At 41.4% G+C, this 19,675-nt stretch overlaps 1 protein-coding gene across 4 annotated transcripts in view; it reads right to left on the reverse strand.

Annotated features, from left to right (window-relative positions):
• Positions 1–86: 86 nt before the first annotated feature.
• LOC113154427 (MAP7 domain-containing protein 1-like) overlaps positions 87–19,675 on the reverse strand; it is a 31,404-nt gene continuing 11,815 nt past the window's right edge. The window contains exons 2-17 of one of the 4 annotated variants that reach the window (XM_026348631.1): positions 17,487–17,678; positions 15,419–15,487; positions 13,360–13,523; positions 12,609–12,717; positions 11,742–11,846; positions 7,526–7,645; positions 6,554–6,681; positions 5,960–6,102; positions 5,210–5,460; positions 4,458–4,788; positions 3,963–4,122; positions 1,832–1,936; positions 1,676–1,726; positions 1,538–1,592; positions 1,190–1,459; positions 87–692 (exon numbers count right to left, since the gene is read on the reverse strand). In XM_026348631.1, the coding sequence (XP_026204416.1) occupies positions 682–692; positions 1,190–1,459; positions 1,538–1,592; positions 1,676–1,726; positions 1,832–1,936; positions 3,963–4,122; positions 4,458–4,788; positions 5,210–5,460; positions 5,960–6,102; positions 6,554–6,681; positions 7,526–7,645; positions 11,742–11,846; positions 12,609–12,717; positions 13,360–13,523; positions 15,419–15,487; positions 17,487–17,678 (2,264 nt within the window). In that variant the 3' untranslated portion in view covers positions 87–681. Of the gene's footprint in view, positions 693–1,189; positions 1,460–1,537; positions 1,593–1,675; positions 1,727–1,831; positions 1,937–3,962; positions 4,123–4,457; positions 4,789–5,209; positions 5,461–5,959; positions 6,103–6,553; positions 6,706–7,525; positions 7,646–11,741; positions 11,847–12,608; positions 12,718–13,359; positions 13,524–15,418; positions 15,488–17,486; positions 17,679–19,675 lie in introns of all 4 variants that reach the window. The other 3 variants (XM_026348630.1, XM_026348628.1, XM_026348632.1) reach the window with 3 other exon arrangements.

Genomic DNA, 19,675 nt, shown 5'->3' on the forward strand with positions numbered 1-19,675 from the left:
CTATTTATTATATAATCATTATTACAAGCTAATATATATAGTTAGAATCCATAAATGTCAGTATTAATAATAATAAAGAGGCCTGGTCCCTTTCATAAAGCTTTATTTCACAGATCTCCTGTAACAGGAGGCAGCCGGGCTCATTGTACATTTACATACACCCTCTGTGTCCAGTCCTTACAATGCTCCCCATGTTAAATAACTCAAGACGAAAACAACTAACACACACACACACACACTCACACACACACACACACACACACTGTTCAACTTAATAACAATATCATAATGACGGTAATAATAACAACCATTGTCAAATATTATGTATTTCCAGGATCTTATACTGTATTTTCTAAAATTTGTTACACAGTCAGTCATCTTTAAGGTGCACCATAAAATCTGCATGTGACATTTCAGTAAAACTTGACAATGCTGCACCATAACATGCAGTGAAGACAGAGAGTAGCCTACTTGTTGTTGCATTTTTTAAAAATATATTTCAGATAGGTATTAATTCATTTCCTGGCAGCGTTTCCCTCCTCCGATCTCTGCGGCAGATACTGTGGATGTGAGTTTGTCGTTTGTTTGGCACTCTGTTTTTTTTATAAGCCGCTGCGGTGTGGCATGAATCTCGTAGCTGAAGCAGAGACATAAGGCGGGTCTCCATGGATGTGTGGGGACTCACAGGACCTCTGCAGAAAGAGACAACAGAAGGAAGACGAAGGAGAAGAGTTGTGTTAAATTATTTGTTTATACTACATGACTGAACAATAACCTTTATTGACCGCTTACATCTGATTTATTGTCTCAACCAATATGTTGTCTCTTTTGTTAAGCAGGAGAATAGGGACACGTTACACTTGGAATTTAGCTTTTATTTTGAAAGAAGTACTCAGATATGTGAAGAATAGTAGCAATACCAGAGTGTAGAAATACTCTGTTCCAGTGGAGTTTCAGGTTTAAATCTTAATTCCAGTTGTTTCAAAGCAGTGCTGCCCCCTTCTGGAGCTGAGTGTGAACATGTTCATAAAAATCCACAGTGTGTACATAATGTCATTTAGTGCACAGTCTATGGTTAAAGTCAGTAGTGAATTAAGTATTGAAAACTTTCACTGTACCTAATCTTAAATTTATGAAACAGACTTAACTGGCTCCAAGGCCTAAAGCTGCACCTGAGTCGCTACTGTACCTGCAACGTGCTGAGGCTTCATTGGGCCTGTTTTCATCAGGAACGGCTCTCCGCCCTCGAACGCCAGGATCGGCTCGCCGACCAGCCCGCTCTGTTGTTGACCCGGGTTACTGTTCTTCAGCTGGACGAGCTCCTCAAAGTCAGCTGCCTCTCCGTTGGGCGAGACGCCGTTCTGGTGGGTCGTCAGCTGGACACCGTTTACAACAGGTGTAGACACACCTTGTGCCGGGCTGAGGACCGCTGCAGCTGGACTCTGCTGGTTTGCAGCTGCTGCAGAAAAACCAAAGACTTTCAAACTACATCCCAGAGGCTACAACTCATTAAGATGAGAGGAGACTGTTACAGTACCTTTGTTGAGCTCTGTGTCTTTGCCGTTGAGCTGCGTAGAGGCTTTGACGTCCTTCTGTGTTATAAAGAACAAAAAGACTTTTGTTATTTCAATAAGAGGATGTTTCGTTTTTACCGTTTACAATGAATCACACTGACCTTATCTCCTGCATCACTTTTCCGAGTCCTCTTCATGATCTCCTCGAGGCGCTGTGCAGACCAAACGGAGACATCAGTAAGTTATGTTTTATAAAAGGAGGAATTCGAGCATGACCTCCTGTGTCACTGACTGTGATTTTCTCTCTTCGTCCTCACCTTCTTCCTCTCCAGTCGCTCCTGCTCTTCTTTCTGGAAGTGTTTCTCCCTCTCCAGGCGCTGACGCTCGGCCTCCTCGCGGGCTTTAGCATCAGCCTCCTCTCTCTGAAGAAGGGAAACAAAAACTTTCATATGAACCTAACAAAAATAACACACAGGATCCGTCATGCTGACATTGTAGTTAACTTGGATTGTTCCACCCAGAGACCACATATGCAGCTTGAAACACATTGTAAGCTAAAGGATGTCACTGACATTCAAAAGAAATGTTAAATACATTTAAAAGAGCACTGAAAAAATAAAAAAACATGTCAACCACTACCCAGCCGCCCACTCAAAGCGGAAAATTAAATTAGCTCATTCAGTATAAAGGAGTCTATATTTACACGACTGTTCATCCTCCTACTCTTAAAGGCAAATTCAATTTACTTACTATGATTTTGTTTACTGCAGGTGAGAGACGTTTTGCTGTTTAATGGGTAAGTACAGCGCTAAAATACTTCTAAATATGATACAAAAATATGTTTAAACTAAATAATATATACAGTATATAGCGAATTCTAATTATTCTATATTATTCTGTTCACAATGACGTCATCATGTGCTCATAATTAACAATTAAACTCTGTCCAGTATCATCCCCTGTTCCAACACCAGGCTGTTTAACATCACAACCCACGGACTCTACTCTACTCTAGTTGTAAAAACGCATGTTGTGAAACTACACTAAACCTTTTCCATTCAAATAAAAACAGTCTTGCAACCTCTCCACCACCAGGCGGCAGCACATGCTCGCTCTGCTCTGCAGGCTTCAGGCCAGGGTTGACATTTTCAGAGTAACTCCATTACATGGTTCACAGAGTGTCTGCAGCCAGCACCAAGCACACAGATGTTTTAAAGTCAGCAATGAAAACAAAATTATGATGCGAGTATAAATCACATGTATTGAGGGCAAAACATCTGCAGCTTAAACGCGAACATTTCACACGTTAAACCGCAGACAGATGGTAAGTAGACACATTCTAGGAGTGTTTCTACTGCACAAACACTTGAACTCAAGTCAGAAATATGAGGCAGCTAAGAGCTGTCAGGCTGGAACAATGGTCCATTCAGAGTTAGCATTGCTGAGCGCTTGAGGCACGGCGTATCTGACTGCAGAGCCCAGTGCGTGAGAGACAGGCAACACAGGCCTGTCACTATCTCTCTGGACACAATGGCTCCCTCAGCCTGTGCTCATCACCACTATGGAGGTCACCAGCTGGCATCTGCCGGGCAGACAGGGGGCCACTGACTATACGGGCTCATGCATGACATATATCGTCCGTGACAGCAGCAAATTTTCTCGTCTTTAATCTGCCCAGATGCCAGACAGTGAGGGGTGAGGGAGGCAGAGCGGGGCCTGATGTTTGGGCTCGAGTACAGTAAAGCACCCCTTCCCAACTGTGATAGCTCCTATGCATTAATCTGCCCAGATGGTAAATGGGCTTACTGCATGTGGGGATCACTGGGATTCATGCTGCTTAATGGAAAATTAAAGGGTTTTTAGGGGGTGGAGTATTTACAGTTAACAGGAAGATGTCTCACTGGTTGAGACAGCAGCGAGTTCACAGTTTTGATTTTGTTTCACTAAAATGAGTCAAGACATGAGAAGTCTGGTGTCTCCTGTATATTAATTCTCCATGAAGCCCCATAACTCAAAGTAAAAATTCAAAAGTTAATTAATTAGCGTTACGGGTTGAATTCTAGATAAAAAGTGTTATGAGAGCAATAATTGTTGGATTTTCATTCCTATTTAACTCGAAGTCAGCAATTTTAGCTAATTTATAGAAATACTGTGTTTAATTCCTGTAGTCTGCAGTGTGGACAATGTTAAATATTTTATATTGAATCAAAACAATCTCATCCCAAAGTCCTTTGTGTGGGTGTTCTGGTGCTTTTTACTGTATCACATAATTTTCTCCAACAGATGGGATTTCTCTGAGCTTGTCACACACTGTAAACATTTCTATTTTCCTGGGAGCTTTTACGTTGTTAATAAAACACAATTTTCTGACAATTCTGGAAAATCTTCAATCTTCCAATTCATTAAGTCTCATCCATCAACTCTCATCCGTGGTTGCTGATCACTGACCTGTCTCTGCAGCCTCTCGTTCTCCTCCTGCGCCTCCTTCTCCTCCTGAGCTCGCTGGGCTTCGTCTCTCAGACGCTGCTGCTCTGCCATGAATCGAGCCTCCTCCTCTCGGCGCTTCCTCTCCTCTGCCTCCCGGACCATCGCTTCCTCCCGCAGGATCCTTTAAAGATATTTACATAGATATAAGTGTGTGGGCTAACACCTAAGATCAACCTCACCGAATTTAACGTGATCACTGTTGAACCCGGAGAGATTCAGGATCAAGACGAAGTTTAAAATTAATAATGTGATGCAATTCAATGCAATAAGCAGGTGTTGTTATTGCAGGGCTGTTGTGTTGAGTTATGTCATAGTAGAGGTGTTCATGCTGTTTTGTAAAACCCTCCTTGTTTAATGTTCTGTTTCTTGGCAGTAAGGATTATTTTTTTTCCTACAGTATTGACAATCTTGGAAACAAGCTGTTGGAGATGACAACGCTGACAGTCTGACTCTGACCTGTTCTTCTGCTCCTGCTCCAGACGCTCCTGCTCCTCTCTCTCCCGCTGCTCTCTGGCTTGTCTCCGCTTCTCCGCCAGCACACGGGCAGCCTCCTCCGGGTCGTTGGTGCCTGCTGACGGCTTGCTGGCCGGTGCCGCTGGGGTGGAGGCGGCAGCAGGTGTAGCAGGAGGAGCAGCGATACTCGTGGAAGCTGCTGCAGGAGATGCAGCTGAGGCAGCCGGCTGTACACTTGGCATAGCTGCAGAAGCTGTTGATACAACCGGTGGACTCAGAGAAGGAGGAGTCACCGGTGCAGAGGACACCACGATGGCAGGAACGTTACTGGAGCCTGTAGAAGAGACGACAGGTGATGCTTCGGTTTCTAAAAACAAAGATTATTGTGGCTGAACATCTGGGTTAAAAGCAGGGTCTTTACTGCCTTATGTTTGATTAATCGTGAGAATATTTTTTCACAGTTTACAGTATTTTTTAGCCTGTATGCATCCTGACAGGCAAAGCATCACTTTCTGCTGCTGGTGATGTTTATTCCTGTGAGCGCACAGTAACACGACAAACAGAACAAATGTTTTTATTCACTGTTTTAAGACGTTGTACACAGCAAAAGTGGAATTAACACCCCTGACACACACACACACACACACACACACAGTGTCTCTTCAAGTGATAATTTACACTACAACACGAGTGTCGGCCAAAACCTCCAGATCACCTTGAAGCTTGGATGTCATCTCCATGGTAACAACACTCACTCTTTTTCTCCTCTGGCGTGTCAGGCTGCTTGGGTTCGTGGCTCGTTTCCACGGTAACTGCAGTGACCGTCTGGGGCTGCACCCTGGCAGGCGTCTGGGCCCGTTTGGGTCGGGTCTTGGTGCCAGGCGGAGGTGTCTTCTTGCCTGTGGGGGTTTTGGAAGCGGCTGTGGATGCTGCTGGCACCAAAGGGGACAGGGGCCGACTTTTGGGGGCGGCAGGTGATGGAGGTCTGTTTTTGGGCTTTGGGGTGCTGAGGAGCAGAGAGGAGATGACAGTAAAAGTGAAATATGAGCAGAAGAGTCGAGTAGCGCTCAGGAGATGGGATTTCATGTAGGAAAAAGTAAAGACAGCGCAGCACATAGAGCCTTTAACTAGGTCATGTGGAAGATATGAGCAACTGAAGCTGAAACTCCACCTTCGGTCAGCACGATTCTTTGGATTTAACCTGAGAGAAAAAGAATCAGGGAGCCATTTTCCCCCTGTGGATAAGTGAGGAAAACCCCATTCTGTCTAAGAGCTCCTGACTCTTACACTAACAGACCTGCTGCTGGCAGACTGCTGACTAAACGAGGCTCCTTTAGTAGATTATAGCACCTTAGACCATCTGTCAGACGTTAACCTGCTGCAAGGACACATGAGCTGCCTTCTGTCTCTCCTACATTAACTAATCCCACAAAATAGACTTCATTTAACATTTTCCTGGTTATAAATATACATTATGGGACATATAACGATCTACTGGGCGTTACCTGGTCTCTGGTCTGGACCTCTGGATTGTGGTGGTGGGTGATGCTGTCTGTCTCTTCTTCTGTACTTTCTCTTTTGTGAGAGCATTCTTCTCTTTTTCATTCTCTCTCTCCTTGTCTTTCTTTTCTTTCTTCTTTTTATCCACCTTGAGAAAATGAGGTGACACAAATATCATTTTCACATCAGTCTTACAGACATTTTTGCAGTTTGGTGCTGAGCAGGAAGTGTACAATTGATCATCGGAGCTTTTCTTTTACGAAACTGAGTCTGCTGAACTAAAGTAGTGGAGCTGTATGAAACCAAAACAAGGAGCAGAAAGATGCCAAATGATAATTCTCACATTATTTGTAATGAGAGTGACATTTTTTACATTACACATTATATAAAATATTGATTTGTGCATCTTTAAAGTTTGCACTAAGACAAATCTGGTGCAGAGAAAATATTTTGCATTAAGGATCTAACAGAGAGTTGGCAACCAGAAAGGTTTTCACCTTTAAATATCTTTTAAATGTCTCAAAACACGATAATACCAACACTAACATTACCACATACATTGACTCATGGATACAGTGTGCACTGTATTCACTGCCTACCGGTGTGGAGTTTCGTCTGCGCTGACGCTGGGTGATGTCCGGCGTGCTGGCAGAGGAGACTCTCCAGCGCTCGGCAGTGTTCTGGTGGGGGTGTTGATGGGAGCAGGCGTACAGCGGGCTGGCAGAGGCTGAACGGGAGCAGTGGTGAGAGTCTGAGCGACACATAGACATGCAGAGAGTGGCAGCAGGGCCGAGGTCAGGGGCCCAAACTCACAGACACACACCATGCAGAGTGATAAAAAGCCCCTCAGAGAGGCGACAACATGCTGCAAGACAATGATTAAAATCTTGATGGATTAAGTGCTGATACCTGAGGAGACAGCGTCTTATTTATAGTTTTTTGAATGAATCATGTCGATCTTTTTATTGTTGTCCATTGCTGGTTTTTGTAGCTTCACTCTGTATAGTCATAGTGACCACATTTCCCCTCAGGAATCAACCAAACAACTGTTTTTATTATCGAATAATAATTAAAGCCACAAAAAAGAGCAAATATTTGCTGATTGTTGCTTCTCAAATTGAGATTTTGCTGCCATTTAAAAAATTAAACAACACTAAACTGGATATATTTGGGTTTTGGACACTCAAGATGTACTTTTAGGATCTGGGTAACTATGTTAAACAATCGATTTAATAAATTAAACAGATTAACTCATGTTAAATGGTAATGGTCAGATGCAGACTCAGTAAGTGAAATCAAATATCACCACAGACTTAATAAATTAACCACAGTTAAGACAACAAAACAAAAGTTAGAAAAGGGAAACTACACCTGCAGATGAAGCATTGAAAGCCCCACATTAGCTACTAAATGGACTTCATAGTGTTTTCTCAACTGCTATTCCCAAAGTTAAGCAACAACTTTGAACAACAGCACTTGGTTGGATATGAAAACACACACTGCAGTTTTGTGCAGAAACAGACAAGTGTGGGTACATGAATAGAAAGATCATGTTGGGCTCTCACACTCACGAGAGTCACTGTTGTTGAGGAGGGTGGCGGCGCTTCGACTGCGTGCCAGGAATGACAGGGTTGGAGTCATGAGCCTCTCCACGATGCGACTCTCCCACGGGCTCAGACGCAGACTGCGGGCTGACACAAGAAAAAGCTGTGAGTGCCGGATAACTGTCAGAGCTTATACAAACACATGAAAATACACCAGATACCTGTCTTACACACTAAATGATCTGTTATCTTCTGCAGACATGCACGCTGTCAGACACGCAATACAGAAGATGTAATACTTCTGAATGACATTCACATTTTCACACACACTCCGAACACTGCCTGTCTCCGTCTGATGAAGAGCAGAGGTTTTACTGTGCCTTCATGTGCTGCTGAAAATATTTAAACCTAGTTCTATAAAAGTAAAAAAGGAGAATAACTTGGAATAATTACCGGGCTGTGAAAGGAAAAAATAAGAAAAAAAGAAAGTTACCTTTGTTAGAGGTAAATAAACTCTATTTTCATGTTTATTCAGCCAGAAACGTCATAAAACGTCATAAATTCTCAAAACAGCAGCAGCAGCATGTCTCAAAGAATTGCCCATATCTACACAGATCTTTTCATCCTCACATGAAGACACAGTTAACCACAAAAAAATGTCTTTGAGGCACAGTCTCACTGGTCGACGTGGACGTCAGTAGGTGAGGTCAAGGATCCAAACTACAGGTTCTGTAGTTTACAGATCATTTTCCTGGAAAAGTTTCCTCAGACCTAGTGTAGCTGGTATTTAGCTGTAAATTAGAAGAGAGACTTCCACTGAATCACTTTCTTTCACAGGTTCAGTTTGTGGAAATTAGTGGAAGGAGACGAGGTGGTGAAGTTTTCTGGCATAAAGTGTTATTTGTTGGTCGTGTGAGCTTGAAACACAAAACTCTGATTTCAAATGCAGCTGAAAACTACAGGTAAGCATCATATATGAACTATATGAATACTTACTGATTACCAACTTTAACTTATATATTTATATTAGAACACCTTACAGGTCAAACTCAGTCATTTTGATATTTTCTTGGAAACTATCTGGATATTGACATCTTCCACTTGTCTTTTTGTTAACTAATAAGTTTTATATATATATATATTAACTTTTAACTTCTAAAATCAAGCAAATATCTAATTTGTACAGGTACTCTACTTTCTTTGCTTAGAGCTTTACTGTAAATATCGTCTTATTGCCACTCACCCCCGTGAGTTTTCACAGTTTATCAGTTTCTGCTAAATGTCTGCATGTCAGAAATGATCAGACTCAAACAAACAGAAAAGTCCAGATGAATGAGTCAACTTGAGCTTGCATGTTACATCCAGAACCAGACATTAAATAAAAACACACAGAAAAGCAAACCCAAGTTAATTTTCATTACTTACCACACAAAAACACACCACACAAAAACCAGTGTGTCCGTTTACTAGACTTCACTCAAACACAGATGCGGTGCAAAGGTGTGTCAGTGACTCGTGAGTTCAGTATTAGTGCTGATGGTCCTTCTAAGCACCGTTCTGCTATTACACACTATGCTTCTGACTAATGGATTGTCATGGTATGGAGGTTCAGCAAATATGATGTCCAACAACAGCAGCAAACGTAATGACGGCTGGATATAAACAACACATACAACAATAAATCAATTTATCACAAGCAAAGCAAATGTAAACTTCAGCCTTTTGTGTTTGTTTTAAATTTTATAATATATAAAATAAAGTTTTAAAAGTCAATTACTACACAAACTATGAAATAAAATATAGTTTGAGTACATTTTGCTGTTAAATACTTGTGTTTAAGAATCTAAACACAGGACTGTAGCTGATTATTATTTCTTCATACCTTAACGTACATGAACAGCCTGGCATTTTAGTTTCTGAGTTTCTTAATATCAAATCTAATAGTATTTATTCCGCCCTTTGTCACAATCTCTCAGTCTTACACTAATATTATAAGTTGTATAACATCCTCTGTCCTTCACCCTCAAATCAGAATTAACCATCTGACTTTACATAAAGGAGTCAAAATTAGTTCCACCTTTGATGCACTGGCTTTCTGAACTTGAATTGAATTGTTTAAAGGTCTTTTATGGTTCAGTCCTGCTCATTTAAAAATATCTGCTCCAGAGTAAAACAACAGGTTCACTGGGGACAAAACAAACACAGAATCTACCACCAACATCAGATACAATGAAATGCGACAGCGAGTTCAGTTTGTGCAATTTTCCGGTCTCTCATAACAAAAACTTCAACTGACAACGTGCTGAGCAAAGATGTTTTTAAGTGACAGGTCGAGCTTCTGCTGCAGTGCTCAATCTGTTTACATGCACAGTGCACAGTGCACGTACAAACACTGACGACAATAGTGTAATAACAACAGCGCTGCCGGGGGTGAGTTCTGCTGTTTTTACACAGTTGTCTGCTAAACTGGCCTTTCATATAGAGCGTACAGACGGTCGCTTCTGCTGCACGTCGTACGGAGCATTTTAACATGTTTTATGACTAACTGATAACACGACTACCTCCTGTTGCTAGGCAACAGTGGTTTCCCTCCTCCTCTTCTTTCTCAAATGCGGCAAGAGGAGCCCGAGCTGCTGCCTCGTGTCGACTGTTCAGCTGCAGGTAGATTGATGCCTGGATCTACACACGTCACCTCACCCCAGTCATTATTACTGCTACACTGTGCAGAGCATCTCCCGAGGCGTGAAGCAACAGCTATGATGTCGTAGCTCTGCAGAAATATGATTCATGTGCTTTCATGTGCTTGTAGTATCAGACCATCTGTACTGGTGAATAAACACTATTGTGAGAGTCGAACTGTTTATTGCACTGTGGGTGCAGGCGTGATGCATGAAGACAGGGCTGCTTATGTACATGTGGCAACTCAGGAGTTAGATGAAATGAGTTCGGTATAACACGTTAGTTTACATATTCATAATACTGTGGCAATGCAATATTGTCATGTCATGTATCCCGTCATGTTGTGAAAAGTTTCCCATTTTAACTTGTCCATGTTCATATTATAACAAGATATTTTAAGATAAGATAACATAAGATGAGAATTTTATATTGTTACACACATAATGAAATTTCTCTTGTACATTAATACACATGCCTTTAAATGTAGTCAATTTAAAATTAAGTAGTAAATTCATTCCAGGAAGAACGGTAATAATACCATCCTATAATTGTACTTTACTTTGTTTAGTGGCAATAAATAAATTATCTAATACTAATCATTACTCCGCATGTGCTAGTTAGCATGCTGATGTTAGCATTTAGCTCAGTAAAACCTCCAAGTGTTGGTAGTATGGCTGCCATTTGTGTTATTGCAGAAAAATGGGTTTTGCGGAAGTTTGTTGAATTTTTATCAGAGCTGCATTAACAATTGACGTTAGCCACGGATTCAGTGGACAAAATGCTAATTGGCTACTTCTCCCCTCCTAATCAGAGCAACAAATAACACCCAAAGACATGCAGCCTATTTATCTGCTGATATGTCTGCTGCAGATAAACAGCTGCCAGATTTATTTATTAAAAAAACAAATATAATGATGATGCGACAACATGAACTGTCCTAATAACATGAAAAATGTCTTGTATGTAATAATAATTGTGTTGCAATGTGTAATTCTCACATTATAATGACATTTCAGTAATATACCACTATAAATTAGTAATGAAGTAGTAAAAATGTAAATGTACTGTATAAAAGAAATAAGAATTCATGTGCATTTAGTAGGTTCTTAATTCATTTTCAACAATCACACTATAATATCCACCACCATCACCACCACACCAAACCACCAACAGTAAAGTGGAGGGGGACAACCAAAGAGAAGGTGTCATGACAAAATGTAAACTGATAAACCTATGAAACACCAAAATATATCACAAAATATGGCTCAGTGATGTCGAGGTGAGAGGGAGGCTGACCCAAAATGCAGAAGAGACTTAAATCAACAACAACCACCAAATCAAATTAAAAACCACGATGCATATGAGACCGAGAGACAAGTGTTGGGGGAAATAGGTGGTAAATGACCAGTCACCAAGCACAGGCAGGCAAGCAGGCCACCAAAGACGACAGTTATAATAAAAGAAAACCAAAAACCAGATTGGGGTAAGAGGAAGGGGGATGAAGAGGAAAGGGGAGAGGGAAGAGGAGGAAGCCTGGTGGACATTGACGCAGGGTCGTCCTTACTTCTGTTGGGGGAGTTCCAGAGGGTGGCAGAGGACTTGGACAGCCTGTTGTTAATGACAGGGTCCACCTGTCTCGGCAAGTTGACTGTGGAGGCCGAGCATCTGCCTGCACCGGAGAGAACGCAACAGACAACAACTGTTCAAAAGGCGGCCGGGGTGCGAGCAGCGGCCCCATCTGATGACTGCTAAGAGACGGGGCTGCTCAGTCTGGATCTGGACTCACCACTCTCTGAGGTTCAACTCGCTTCTTATACTTTAGAGGGAGATTAATGTGAACTCAGACATGAGGGCGAGGGGGAGGAAATTTGAGGAAAGTACGGGAAGGGTTTGGTTTAGTTAGAGATCGCATTTAGAGTAACGAAGTTTTTTACTGCAGCAAAAGATTAGCTTTAGATATCACACACCGACTCCCACACACATTCAGGATCTTTCACACTTGGAAGGAGAGATAATGTCTTGACCTCAGCGTCACGGGTCCAAAAGAAGCAGCCCGACAGCCCTTCGTGTTGGTCTGAAAGCTGAAATTAGCTCACAGCGCTGTGAAAAACACTGTTCACACTGCAAATCTAATGAAACATATTCATCACAGCTACCTCGTTGCTCGTCTTTCTGCTTCTGTGATGACTTGAAATGAAGAAAATTACTACTTTAAACCAATTTTCCCCCAAAAAACAGAGAGATTACAAAGTTTTAACATAATAAATTACTGTGTAGGTCATTTGTTACCCCACCCTTATGACAGCAACCCCTTCCCAAGCTATTTCCCTGAATTGCATCAGTGGGTTGAGTGAGTCACCGTCTGTGCAGCGTTGATCAACATTATTGCCTTTGTGTTTGGCTCTTTGAGTGTCCATGTGGTCAAACTCACTTTCTCTGCGGGAAGTCTGGTTGAGCCCTCCCGCCCAGGACCACCGCTGCTGGCGGATCTCGGCCCACGTCTTCTTTGTTGACCTCTTGATAGCTGCCTCATATCTCTCCTGGAGAACCAATCAGTCATAACCGAGTCAGTGTTTACACCCATCAGAGTTAATTTAACAGATAAAATATCTTTAATCCAGTGTTTCACAACCATAGAGCTCATAATCACTCTGAGATAAAGCTTGTGAGAAATCATTTTTCTCCCAGTTTCTGCTTCTAAAATGTGATGAATTGCTGTTTTCTTTGGCTTAGGATAGTCATTCCAATATATTTTTTTATCATTTGAATATTTTTTAAGTTACACAATTAAAAGATAATGCAGCCAAATAATGTAGAGATAGTAGGGAGTACAAGTAGAGGGAATAGATATTGAGTTTTTTCAAGTGTGTACAAACTTCCAACCTCAGCTGTAGAACAAAAATAACCCTTGAAATAACTCTTTGGCAGAGCTACATCTTACAGGTATGTGCAACTTTTAACAAGAAGAGACCTTTTTTAAGAGGCAAAGTCAAAAAGGTCAGAAACTGCTGCTGTGATCAATAAAAGCCAAAGAAAAATCAATGTTCATTATCCCCGGAACAGTGGACGTACACAGTCAGTACTTGGCATCATGAGTGATAGTTGGGACCAAACACAATCTGCACCAGACCTGCAGTAAAGGGAGGTCCTGTGGTTCTGCTGTTACACCCCTGTCATCTCACCTTGTTCTTTTCTAGTTTCTGTCTCTGTTTTTCCTCCAGCAGAGCCCGACGCTTCTCCGCCTTCAGTCTCTGCTCCTCCAGCTTCCTCCTGCGATCCTCCAGCTGACTTTCCCTCAGACGTCGGGCCTTCTCCTCCTTCTCCAGCCACTGGGCCTTCTTTGCTGCTAAAGAGTCATAAGGAGATGTCGAATTTTAGGCAGGAAAATTAGTGTGTTTGTCAAATTCCATGATTTTCCATCAACAGGAGCTGTCCTTCCATAAATGTCAAATGATGAAACCTTCTTCAGATGTAACAGAATATAATCACTTATAGCTTTTGTTAGGCCTCAGCTTCTGAGAACACCCAAACAGAATCGATAAAACAGATGGAAGACAGTGTTCATTACACTGTAATCCCGCAAACAGTAAACAAGCATAAGTTTCCTGCTGTGTTTTACAGCACCCTCCAGCAGACGCCAGTTCTTCTCTGCACAGACGCTGCTGTGGCTCATTTCTTAAGGGAACAATTAAACGGCAATCGATCCTCTTAAATTACACTGCCAAGATGTGGGATAGCAGCTGTGTTGCTCTCACTTACAGTATATTTTTATTGAGAAATCTGCTTCCAAGACTTATTCTTATCACAGTGCAGAGTTTAAACAATGAAGAGGTCAGTATAGAGGATGAGGCAGGTGGGTTACATGCTGAATTCAACCAAAGAGAGGCATGAGCATTAGAAACACTTCTTATTGGATTAATCAGCTCTGCAGGGAAGTAGCACTGTAGCACTGAGGCAACAACATGTTTTGTAGTTAGTTTAGTATTTTGCAGCTCATCTTCACTAATGAGCCCATGAGACAAACAAGTCGGAGCCTCGACAATAAGAAAGCCTTCTTCAGTCCTCCACAAATCGAATTCGTGAGAAAAATCCAATTATATCTGCATTCTCTGCAGCAGAACTGAAAATATGTTGGGTTCCTGCTCATGAGTGTGTAAGATTCTCATTTTTGCACAAATTTGCACAAAATATTCCAACAAAAAGCTGCTAATACTCCAAACTGGGTTCAGTTCTTCACAAAATGTTCTGAATTGTTGTTCAGAGGTTAAACAGTGAGCATCATGTTTATTATTTTTGATTACATGCAAAAAGCTTCATCACTATATCATGTTTTTTTTTATACAGAAACAGTCGGCATCAAGCTAAACGCATCTGAGAGCAGCTGAAGCTGAGTAATCCTCGGATAAAAAGGCAGCACAATTCCCCTTTAACTGTGGGGCGGCTGCAGCATGACCACATTATTGATGCTAATGAAAGTAGTAATTAAATCTAATCTGTCTGAGAGGCCTGGTTTCAGTTCACGGTAATGACGGCTCATATTTTACGCCAAGCGCCTCGGGCTCTGAAGGATGTCTCCGCTGGGAAACGCCCACTTGGATCTGCTCTGATTGGCTACTCTGGTCTTCGTGCACCAGGAGAAGTCTTTGGAAAAAACAAGATATTGCATGACTCTGGGCTGGCACAATATGTTTTATCCTGCAGCCAAAAAGTAGAACCACAATTATATGTGTGGTATATGCATGTTGGATGGAAATGCAGAAAATAAAGGTTAAAAATGTAAAAATCATTGAAGTCAAAAGTGAAACTGCAGAGGGCTCACAGAAGTCATAATTCTCCAATGGATAGTGACAGAACCACCCAAAAAAATCACTTCATGGAGGGAAGAAGAAAGGGCACGACGGAGTGAGCCAGCATTAGCCGAAATGGAAGGAAATGAGATTCCTGTCACAAGTCTGATTATTCCCAAATGGCATGACTGATGGGAACGCTGAGGGTTTTAGTGAAGCCCCTTACCTTGCAGCTGAGTTTGCTGTTCTGAGAGCCATGAGAGGAGAAACAATAAGAGACGACAATAACTGTCAGTCACATCAGAGCAGAGTGACAGAGACAGAAATTTAGAAGTTTCAAATAGGATACAATAGAGGGGTGCCCATGCATGAAGTTAGTGACAATAAACCCATGCTTCATGCATTACCAACGTCAGTAACAACTTACAGTCAGTACTGTTTAATCATTTCTTACCGATGTATCTGGCTCTCTCCTCCCTCCGTTCCTTGGCAAGTTTCTGTCGCTGCTCTGAGCTCATCGAATCTACAGGGGCAAAAGAAAATATAAGGCTTTCAGTTATGACAACATCATATACCAGAGCACGCCGGCAGGATTACTGTACTGTTACTGTATATACACATGTGAGTTGGAAATATCTGGTGGAGAGGGATGTCTGGGCTACTTAGCTCGAGGCAGAAGTACAAGTTAGTGGTGTTCTCCACCCATACATCAAAAAGAAAATACTGTAAGGCCGCGTTTAAACAAGCAGGATTGTCTGGAAAGAAGTTTAACCTGCATCAGTTTTGGCTGGATAATGTCATCCAACATTAGTAATAATAACATACAAGCAAGCACACGTTCCTGATATTTACTTTGAAACATGAACACTGTACTTCTACTCTGTGATCATCACAACTAAAGAGGAAATAGTTGTGACTATTGTTAACGTCCCACAGTGTTGTTAATATACAACATTAAAAGATCCCTGCAGTGTTGTGGTTTGTGATATACATGTGAATCATTAATCTGTTGCCCAGCCTGGACATCCTGGATCATATTTCACGTCTCACAGCTACCTGAAACTGCGCACCTCCACCAACTCATCCTCTCTGTGTTGTTTTAACTATTGATAAGCCGCACCTCAAAGTAGCTGAAAATGGTGGATAAATATTATTAATAATAACAATTATAAACTACATACATGTATTTATCAAATAGGTTGGAGATCAATGTTGATCTTATAATCACTGAAAAAAATTAAGTATGTTAATTTATAAAACTCAAATCCAACATGAAATACACATAAGACTTGCAAAAAAATAGATAAATAAAAGGATGAATGTCAGTCTTAATTCTGCAGGTGTCAAGGTCAATCCAGCTGCATCGCTGAGGAAGTTTAACACGTGTAGCTCAGCTTTAACTGTGATGCAAATATAGATTTCATCTGCAGGGATAATCAGCACGTATCCTCATACGCTTTGACAGACTTGGTAACACAAGGATCTGTGTCGTGCTTTCTGCCCTGAAAGGTGGCTGTGAAAAGGTTGCGTACACACCATCGAAAACCACTGCCCCTGGGGTGCTCGCTGAGCCCGTCTTCTTTTGTGCTATGTAATATGTATGCCGCCTATTCTCAACCAATCACCTAAGGGTCTGCAGCACTTCAGGTCGGTTTCCGTGGCAACCTGAACTTCCTCCTTCACTCCCTCCCTTCCAGATTCCTACATGGCTTCGGTCGGTCTGATAAGCAGACAGTATGAGGAGCAGTGGAAAATAAGGCTCTGAGCTTTAGCTACTAAGACATCACTTCCTGCACCAGGTCCCCGCCTCCATCCACACTATATCTCCTGTGCCTCAGACACAGCCATCTGTCACACATGAATGACTCGATGTACATCAACACTTTCAATAAGTTTTTGAAAATCATGTGTGAATCCTGCATGAGTAAGTCAGTCGCAATCGCAATGTCCACAAATTGATAAAACGTCAAAAATAATGGATAAAAAGTCCACCATTAGACTTTTATATTCTGACTTGTATTTTGTTGATTTCTTTCTGAGCTTGTGTTTCACAGTAACATTTAACATGGGGCCGGTTTTTAACAGAAAACAGCCTCACAAAGAGACACAGTAAGAAAAAAAAAGCTGAAATTTTGATTAAACTGTCAAAATGTCAAGTTATACCTATTTTCAACAGTGGGAAACCATTAATTTTAAAATTTATAGTGATAATAACGATAATGACATATTAAGACAGTTATGACTTTGCATTGTGTGGCTGTTTCTAATGAGCACCAATATCTCCCTACAGCATCAGTCTGCCTTAATTACTTTTTATATCTCAAGCCCAGGACACTATCTGATTACAACACCCTCTTATCTGCCTGATTCCTGCAAATAAAGCACACAGGTGCTGGTGCTGCACAGTAAAATCAGCCACTCTTGTGCATTATTGCTTATGAATAACATAAAATGTGGCTGTGTGAGCTAAACTAGTACTGTTGTTTTCACCTACTGTACATCAGAAACATCCATAATTCTACCTTTCTTGGGCTGAGGGCTGCTGCCGCCCGGGGTGGACGGTCCGACATCTGTCTTGGAGGAGACATCTGTCTTGGTGGGCGTCTCAGTGTTGGGGCTGGAGTCTGTTTTAGGGGAGAGGTCTGTGATGGCTGAGTCGTTTGGAGTCAGAAGGTCCTTCCCCAAAGACGGAGACTCTGTCTGCAGGGGCAGAGCTGGAGGACAGAAAGAGAGAAAGACAGCTTGATTAATGCAGTAGCACACATACGATCTCTACATATCCACTTTGTGCTGTCGCTGGCAGTTGTTTGTCTAATTTGTGACGTCTTGTTGTTGTGTCAGTCACAATTAGTTTGCAGCCTCCAAGGTGACACTTCCAATAAAAGCTTCTGGCTTCTTCTCTACCTCTTTTGCCAACACACCTTCACTACAACCTTGTAAAGCCCTCAGTGGCTTCATTAGCAGTCTCGCCTCATTAGAAATCATTAACATCTCTTTCACACACAATTCACACACATCAGTCGTAATTCAGCAAGAACCTGTGCTTTAACCTGCATCCCTAAAAGTCTGATTCCTGCAGAGAAAACGCCTCCAGTCACCAGTGTTACAAACACCTGCAGCAGTGAGACACTAGCATGGGAACAGATGTGAGCTTTAATTTAATTAATGTAGCTGAAGAAACAGATTTACAGAAGAATAACAGAGATCCTAAGACGCACAATGGTTGTTCCTGTAGGGGAAGATGAAAACACCAGAGATAGCTGTGTAAGATTAATTCAACTTGCTTGTCCAAACAGAAGAAATGCTTCCACAGACATTGTCATGGGGAAAATGTAGTTAATTGTCCCCACAGAGAGTAAAATGAACGATAAATCCCTCAACGTCACCGCAGGTCACAACAAATCTTAATGTGGTCTCTAGAGAGAAAAAACTGTTATGTTGTATTTAAATTATAACAATGTTCAAACACATTTAATATGAAGTGAAAACTAAATTACTGAACTAAAGGCACTCAATACATTTCCCATAATGCATCTCAACATCAGTTACTTGTCTCAGAGCTATTTTCTCCAAGTTGCACACTAACCGTGACAGACTTGCAGTAAACAAAAGTATTTTATATTGCAGAATAAAGTTGTTGTGGCTAAGTTATATTAGCATGTTCAAGCAGTGGAGCACATGGGTTTTAGCATGCTAACTTAGCTAATAGCCAAACATTTCTGGACATTTCATTATTTATACAAAACAAATTTTTAAACAAAAATAAATAAAGAAGATAACCACACAGTCGTCAAACACATTTATCCAAATTAGTTTATTTGTACCATTCAAATGTTTAGTTACCAAATGTTTGTACGTCCACTCTCAGTTACAGACTCTCAAAGAGAAAGTGGGTGATTCCAAAGGTTTTTATAGTGGGGGGGGGAATTGGACTGTACCATGATGAGTAGAAAGTTTTCATTACTTCCACACAATAGTATTGAGAGTGTACTGATGTGTTTCTAACATTTTTGTGTTTGGACAATAATAAAAATAACTACAAATTGTTTATGTTGTCTCAGTATAGAAATAATATCAAAATACCTACCGTTGATTATTAATTGATTATCATTTGTCCTTATAGGAGGAGCTCCTGGTAAATAAAACCAGAGATGATTGTACAATCCAGATGTAGACTGACTAAAAGGCAGCCACTTCCAGCTATTTAATCACAACCAGTTCTCACACTGATTTACTAATATTTTATTTTACTAATGATCATAGTTTGTAACGTGGGTTTAAGGCTGATTGAACAGGTAAAAGCATAAAGACTTTGAATTGTTGAAAAATGTCCACACACGGGCTCCATACTTGTCTCCACACTGATCCTCAGACTTCCTGACCTCTGGCTTTTGTAACAAAGAGTTTACAAAAAGCCACAAAACACATCCTGTTTTAATCCCAGCTCTGACTTTGTTTTCATACTCGACCACCCTGTTCATGCTGTCACCGAGTTCTGCTCAGCTGCTGCTTGTCCCCCCCCCCCAACTTCCTCCATCCCTCTCATACTGGAGAAGTCGGTGACAAACTGCACATGGCTGCAATGACGCATGGTGGGGGAGACTGGAGCAGGGAGAAGAGACAATTTGTGCTCTTCTACAAGGACATTTGGAGAGTGGGAAGAGAGATTTATAGAGAAAGGAAAGCTGGAGGACAAAGAGAGAGCAGAAAA

Source organism: Anabas testudineus, chromosome 11, assembly GCF_900324465.2.
Source record: "Anabas testudineus chromosome 11, fAnaTes1.2, whole genome shotgun sequence".
In the NCBI taxonomy this organism is placed as follows: Eukaryota; Metazoa; Chordata; class Actinopteri; order Anabantiformes; family Anabantidae; genus Anabas; species Anabas testudineus.